This window comes from Centroberyx affinis, unplaced genomic scaffold (genome assembly GCF_046629955.1).
Source record: "Centroberyx affinis isolate AG114_WGS23_722 - 3 ecotype Tasmania unplaced genomic scaffold, CSIRO-AGI_Caff_v1 ptg005975l_1, whole genome shotgun sequence".
Taxonomy (NCBI): Eukaryota; Metazoa; Chordata; class Actinopteri; order Beryciformes; family Berycidae; genus Centroberyx; species Centroberyx affinis.
In genome coordinates, this window is record NW_027283040.1 from 19,363 (window position 1) to 27,071 (window position 7,709).

Consider the following 7,709-nt stretch of genomic DNA (forward strand, 5'->3'; position numbering starts at 1 on the left):
AGGACACAGATATTGTTGTAAATAACTGTTTACGAGTAATTACTGATTTGTTTACTTGTAAATTAACTTAAATGACATAATAATGGATATTTTGCATCAGAAGCCAGCCATCAGAAGCCTAAATCATTCAATAATGTATTAATGTAAGGTTATTCAGATATGTACAGGCCAGTATTGGTATATTTGTCTGTAAGTATACAGTAAGGTGATTTAGTTAAATTTGGGTTAATAAAAAACATTATAAATACAGATCACTCACTCATTTTAAAATGATCAATTCACAACCAAATTATTAGTAGAAATCATTTATTTCATTTGTACTGAACAGTTTTATCAAGACACTATTTTACAAGAATTGTGAGATTATATCAGTCTTCCCACAGGATTATATAGTACATGATATGTACATCATCTATAACACAATTTGCAGTTTGATCAAAACTACTATATCACAAATATCATACATGTCACATCAACTATAAAATACACAGAATCTGAAATCAAACGTGGATCTATGTTCAGTTATGTGGTTTCTTCTTTGTTGTATGGCATCAAAGATCGTTAGCGTTGTTAGCAGTGACAGTGTGAGCTGGATTTGTAAAATTTCCTGCATATTTACCTTTATAGGCACTGGGTTGTAATACTTAAGGCAAGGCCATATTATTATTAATTGCACAATATTATAAAAACAAGACTGCACTGAACTTTTTGCTTGTGTGAAATAGTCGTGATTGAAATGTGAACAAAAACAGATTTCACACCATGTTATGCGTGTGACTTGGTTCTCCTGATCACATTTAGATTTATATTTCTGACTAAACTCTCCATTATAGGAATGACAGTAAGTGTATATTGTCATGTTGTCGTGTTGCAGGTTTTTAGTGTTTGTCCAGGCTTCTACAGATAGTTATTTGTGATTTAACTGTCAATCACAGAGGCAATGTGCAGTTTGTCCAGGGGCTGGATTCACAAAACCTTCTTAAGAAAAAAAATGTTCTCAAGTGCCATTTTTTTCTTAACTTTAGTCTTAAGAAAAAAAGTAGGAAAACATGCTATTCTCAAAAACAGTTCTTATATATTTTCTTAACTTTCTTCTTATGTTTCTTCCTAAGAAAAAACTTACGAATAAATGGTATTCTTGAAATGAAAGTTCTTGATTTTTTTCTTAACATTAAGACACCCCTTCCCCTGTCTTAAAATTCATACAGTGAAAAGGTAAAGGTAATTTTAAACAATTAGGTTATAGTTCCCCGACACCTAACATTAAGATGAACATTTATTGTAAAGCTTTATTTGGTGTAGGGCCAGGTAGGCCTCTGTCTCATGTCTGTTGAAAATAAGCTAGCAAATTTTACAGTTACCAACAGCAACCAATGTTTAAATCTTTTCATAGACTTCATCAGTTGTAGTTGCCCTAAATAGGTTTTTACCCAACTGTTTTGTAGATGGAAGTACTTTGGGTTGCCTCCTAGCCTCGTCTCCTAGCCTCCTAGCCTCGTCTCCTAGCCTCAATGGCAGTAAGCCTAAAGTTTATTAACCAGAATTAATTCAGGCCCTATTTTGAGAAGTTCTTAAGTAGGAAGATTAAAGAAATTCGTAAGAAATGAGCCTGTTACTAAGAAAATATTGATGAATTGCACTTAAAAGCCTTCTTAAGAACTTCCTAAAATTTCCTCTTATGTCATTTCTTAAGATCTATCTTAAGAACACATTGGTGAATCCGGCTCCTTGGCTTCTAGAGTTTGGCACGCAGGGATCCGACCTCCGGTTTGTCTGAGCAGAACTCCTTCCACCAGGATGGACGTTCCATCACCTTGTTGCCCTGCATCACCGTCGACCACAGGTTCTTGTACAGCTACACAGGAGAGAGAGACATGAAGAGAAGGGATATGAGAGAGAGAGAGAGAGCGAGAGAGAGAGAGAGAGAGAGAGAGAGAGAGAGAGAGAGAGAGTGTTGTTTGTTTAGACAAAAAAAAGGGGAATCCAGATCTCACATCACTTGTCGAAGTCAACAAGAAAATCCTTAACCAAGTTTACACCAATGACAAAATTATTATCATTACAGTGAATGAAGTTTGTCTTGTGATGTGAAGGCGACAAAGCGCAATAAGACCTGAAACTCTAATAATTAAACAATCAATTTTTGTGTCAAATTTGTCAAATTACACATTTTTATGGCTTATTTTTATATATCAGCTATGTTCTTATTTTCTATTTCTCTTCTGAATCAATCACATTTCCCCATGGTCATCAATAGTGTCATCTTATTTTATTAAATCAGCTGCTGTGGATCTGTCCATGTTACATGTGATTGGCTCTTTGTTACAAACCCCGCCTCTTTCATGTAAATGCGCTCATAGCTGGATTGGTAAATCCTGGGTTGCCAGATAACGCTTGATAACCAGCTTTGTGAAAAACATACTTCCAACATACTATTGGCCTTCTAAGCTTCAAGACACACAACCCAACCGGATTTAATTATGGACCTCGCTATGTGTTTGTAAGCGACCATAACCCCCGCAGTTTGTTTACGTGGTTATGGCTCAGTTAATCCGGGTTGATGAACATTCTGGAGAGTGGAGTTCACAGACGGGACGGTCTTCTCAGAACCTCGTGTGACTAAGGCTGACTTGCACACTGGTTGTCTTCGTAAATTATTTCGGCGGCATTTCAGCTCCATTCGAGGATGGATAAGAAGGGGATGACACACGACTACAGATAACATTCACATAAACACTGAGGCTTTGTAAAAAAAAGAGGGAAACAGACTTATATAGAGACAATGACAGACTGTGCAATACCACACCACACACTGACACATGGGCTAGACACACACACACACACACACACACACGTTTCTAATACAGTCTGTGGTTATTTGTCATAGTGTACTTTACATGGGTGAGAAAAAAAAGCAAACACACATCTGGACTGGCAAGATGTATATGATGATATGAAACCACGGCTATTAAATCATCACCGTGTTTGTGGAAGAAAACATACTTGTTTTTCTCACAGACTATAGCTACGAAGAACTTGGCTACATTAGCTATGTCTGCTTTCGCAAAATTCGGGTAATTTTGGAATTTCATATGTTTCCGTGCAGTAGCTGGTAAGAAATACACTCTCGGTTAAGTTGGCTGCTAAAGAGTTTAATAGGCAGGGAAAATGTCTGGGCTGGGGTAAACTCTGTCAAAAGCAGCCGTCTGGAGTCGGACAGGGACGAGTCATTTATCACGGCGACTGGTCTCTTTGTAGTGGAGCTGCAGCACGGTGGATACACAGTTATTCACAGCAGGAAGGGAGATACTGTAACTAAAGACCTGCCATAACCGCTCAGTTCAAAATGTCAGCGCCTGACACTAACTTTTCTACCAGCCGTAAAGTCAGCAGCTGGACTCAGAGCTTCAGACGATGCCGTGATTTAACACTAGAAAGGCCGAGCCACAGTCAACTGACGGCTGTTTGGAGTTTTAGAACTGAAATAGCTCAGTCGCTCTGTGACTTTTCCTAGACCCACTTTCTATACAGACCAGTTAAATCTTCTACATCACTATAATACTTTTTTCATACAATCATCTCTACATTTCTACTTATGTTCTGGTGTGGAAACTGTCAGTTGAGTACATTTCCATAAACCGATTAGTTCTATTCTTACTTATATTGTTTTCCTTTGCTGGATCCTATTAATATTTGCTGCTGCAATGACTCAATTTCCCCATAGAGATCAATAAAGTTTAATCTTATCTTATCTAACTGTTGAACAAACTTTAACTACTTTTGTCTGACCTCATTTGAGTAATGGGTCATAAATGCTCAATCTCTCCAGCCACACCAACATATTAGTGCTGCTTGGCTCATGCTGGATATTAATGGGCTTGGTTGTTGGCTGCACTTAACCATGACCCTGGATATTTTATTACACATGGATATCGTGCACAGACACACAAACACCTTGGGGTGTTGGTTATCCTAAGCCTCAATATTGGACATTCCTTATGCATCTGGTTTGTGTTTAAATAATTAAATAGATTCTGTGTAATTAAAAACAGAATGGGTCAGAGCATGATACAGAGAAGAACACAGATAATCAAGAGGAAAAAAAGAATGAAGCCAGCTTCACTTTGGAAGAGAAAAAATATGAGAAATACTCAAAGTATCCTGACTAATGAAGAAAGTCAATGTCTTAATCTAAAAAGTGACAATTTTACTATTCACTACTACAACTACTACTACTGCTACTACTACTACTAGTACTACCAGGGTGGGAAATTAACTTTTTGAGTTGAGGCAGTGTTAATTTTGACAGCAAATTTTGATTTTGTTTTAGTTATAGTCTTTTGACTAAAATGCCATTTAGTTTTAGTCATATTTTAGTCATCTGAATTGTTTTAGTTTTAGTCTAGTTTTAGTTGACGAAATATAACATTTTAGTCGACTAAATCTACAGTAGATTTAGTCGATGAAAACTAACAGGTTTAGTTAAAGTGTAATGCATTATTTAAACGTTTCTCTTGAATTTCCCGTTAATTTTCTGTATATACAGTTCATTTTCGTCTCGTTTTTATTCGTTGATGAAATTGTCAATACATTTCGTCATAGTTTTTGTCATCATAAATTATTTTTTATTTAGTTATCTCGTTTTTCGTCAATGAAAAAATGTCGTTGACGAAAACTATGACGAAAATTATTTGTCAATGAAATTAACACAGAGTTGAGGCAAGATTAATATATGAGAAACTTTAAACGAAATTTTAATTTAAATGAAAACAGTACAGGATGATTTGCATTAGTTATTGATTAGTAGTTATTGATCTGGAATTGTATACAGTTACAGTACATGGTTTGGCAGGATGGTTAAAAACCAGACAGTTACACATCTTGCCTTTGTTGTACTCTATAGAAGGTGACATCACCTGGCACCAAAGATCAGCCAATAGCAGATGGCCACTTCAGTAGCATGCTTTTTACCATTAGATGTCAGGCTTTACACAGATTTGGGTTTGGGGTTTAGTTACTCTTTAATGTTTTCCCTGGCAACGAGATTTCAAATGATTTCAAAAGTAGTGGTCACGCGAAGAGAAAAAAAGGCATTTTTACTATTATTTTTTACTGTTATTAAAACCCATAGCCTTTTCTCTTGTGGTTCCTCCTTGTTTTAACTTATGTCATGTTGAAACCTCTTTGTCTCAACCTTTTATTTTCTGTGTGTCTCGCTCACTTGAACTTCATGTTGTCTGTTTATGCCGTTGCTACATAATTCTGTCCATTAGTCATCTGCCCTACTTTCACTGCATCGTCCCTGACTCATCTATTAATAAAGACGCTCAGCGAGACGGGTCGCCGTCTGTTTTAAACGGTTGCCGAGAGGGGAAGACAGAGGAGAAAGAAAGTAAGTAGATGAAGTCTCAGACAGAAAGCGACAAAGACAGGCTATCTAACTTTTTAACACCTTCTAAACGCAAAGTAGACAAAAAGTAATATCAGAAAACACTGTAGGTCTACATGACATCTTCATTTCTCACTAGGAAAAGAAACATCTGTAAGAAATGAATAAAGATAAAGGTCTCATTAGACAATGCAGAGGGTGATTCATTATCGATCATGTGTCAAAAACGTTATGTCTTTTTTCATTACCACAGTGTGTGTGTGTGTGTGTGTATGTTTGTTTTCCTGGAACAGAGAGAGGGAGCAGCCAAAACCCTGCAGTCTGCTTCCAGTAAAAGAGACTTAACCTGACTGTAAACATGACCCTGACTGGGATGGGAGAGGGAGAGAGAGAGAGAGAGAGAGAGAGACAGAGAGAGAGAGAGAGAGAGAGAGAGAGAGCGAGAGAGCGAGTATTGTACTGTATAAGTATTGTACTGTATTGTTTATTGTTGAACTACTTGTGACTACTGATGGTGGACTGTCAACCCAGCACTGAAAACACACACACACACACACACACACACACACACACACACAGATATAATGTGTAGTCACTATCTTGATGTTCCAGCAATATTGCTCTTAACTTTCATGCCAATAAAAAGAGTTGATCTGACTTGAATTAAGAGAGAAATTGATTTAGAGAGAGATCAGAACTGGGAAATATGTAAGGGTCTGAGGTGGTATGTGTGTGTGTGTGTGTGTGTGCGTGTGTGTGTGTGTGTGTGTGTGTGTGTGTTTGTGTATGCTTGCGTGTGTTTGTGTATGCCCTTACCTCTCCGTCAGCCTTGCCAATCGGAGAGTTGAGGATGAAATCGGGAGGTGCAAAAACATCCATCAGCGCTACCGCCTCATCCTTCAGCTGGAGTTGAGAGAGAGAGAGAGAGAGAGAGAGAGAGAGAGAGAGAGAGAGAGAGAGAGAGAGAGAGTTAACAGCATCCATCAGTGTCATAATCTCATCCTTGAACTCAAAGGAAGGAAGGGAGGGAGGGAGGAAGGGAGGAAGGAAGCCGATTAAACTAAATGCTATGGGAATACGCTTACCTAAATAAAGAACATGCACACCTTTGTGTTTTATATCTGCAATTTCAGTTTAATATGCAGGGGAAATTATCAAATTATTCAGTATTGTGTTTGAAGTCAAACAAAAGCTACCAGTAGTTACATGCAGGGGAAAAGGCAGTGCAGCTTTTTTTTTTTTTTACAAAACAGAGCAATAAGAACGATTAAATCCGATGTCTACAATGCCTTCAAAGCCTTCTCAAGAAATAATTTGGCAGTACATTATGGTGAGCAGTAAGAGAGAGAGACCTAGAGAGAGAGAGAGAGAGAGAGAGAGAGAGAGAGAGAGAGAGAGAGAGAGAGAGAGAGAGAGAGAGAGAGAGAGAGAGAGAGAGAGGGTCTTCTTGTACCTGAGAGCAGAGGGTGAGAATGGCAGTCTGGACCAATTCTGCTGGTTTCCTTCCAGAGACATAACCACCTGTAGAGGAACAACACTTTTAGAGACCATTACTGGAAAGCTCATAGAAGGTCATCTAGATTCATATACAGTATATACAGTATATAATATTCACATCTAGATAATGCATTTGCGTTAGAGCTGACCCTGGTACAGCGTGGCCATGTGGTTGCTTAGGCTCCAGAGCCCATAGAGGGAACACAACTGGCTTAGCACTGGTCTGAGGCCAGCCGGTGTGTCCTGGTCACGGGTCAGATCGTGAAACCTCTGAAGGACAAGGTGCTCAATGAAGACGATGGCCAGGGAACGGCAGTAGTACACCTGAAACACACACACACACACACACACACACAAAGGTAGAACATTAGAGCAGCAGAGGTTCTCATGCTGGATCTTTTTCCAGGATAAGATCTGAACTGAAAGAGCTGTTTTCTCTTGATGAGTTTAAACTGGTAAAGATCAAACCTACAGTCTGTTTTCATTGGTCTGAACCATAGTGGAAAAGTTAGATTTTGTTGCATTTTTGTAGTTGGTTCGTTTAGGTTCACACTGCCCAATTATAAGTGAACCAGGGCTTGTAAACAAAAGTCACATGACTCATAAGTCACTCGTTCATTGGACAGTTTTGGTAACACATCATTCCACCAGGGTAGAGATTTTGGAACTATCAGATGCCAACATCTGTCTCCTTACACCCATAAACACTTGCTTTTTGGACTGGAAGAGCTGTCTTTACTGTCTTTGCTTGGTTTACTCTAGATTCAACACAGGTTTTGAAACTGTGACCCTGCTGCTTTGAAACTGGACTCCTTCCTTTTGG

The 7,709-nt window shown here is 38.3% G+C and overlaps 1 protein-coding gene across 1 annotated transcript; it reads right to left on the reverse strand.

The window, feature by feature from the left end:
* Positions 1 to 342: 342 nt before the first annotated feature.
* On the reverse strand, positions 343 to 7,210 carry LOC139668034 (peroxisomal acyl-coenzyme A oxidase 3-like; the record flags this gene model as incomplete). Its single annotated transcript, XM_071547513.1, has 4 exons — positions 343 to 1,855; positions 6,206 to 6,292; positions 6,843 to 6,910; positions 7,036 to 7,210. Coding segments are annotated over 4 exons (450 nt in total), but the record flags the coding sequence as incomplete, so codon positions are not given.
* Between the last annotated feature and the right edge of the window lie 499 nt (positions 7,211 to 7,709).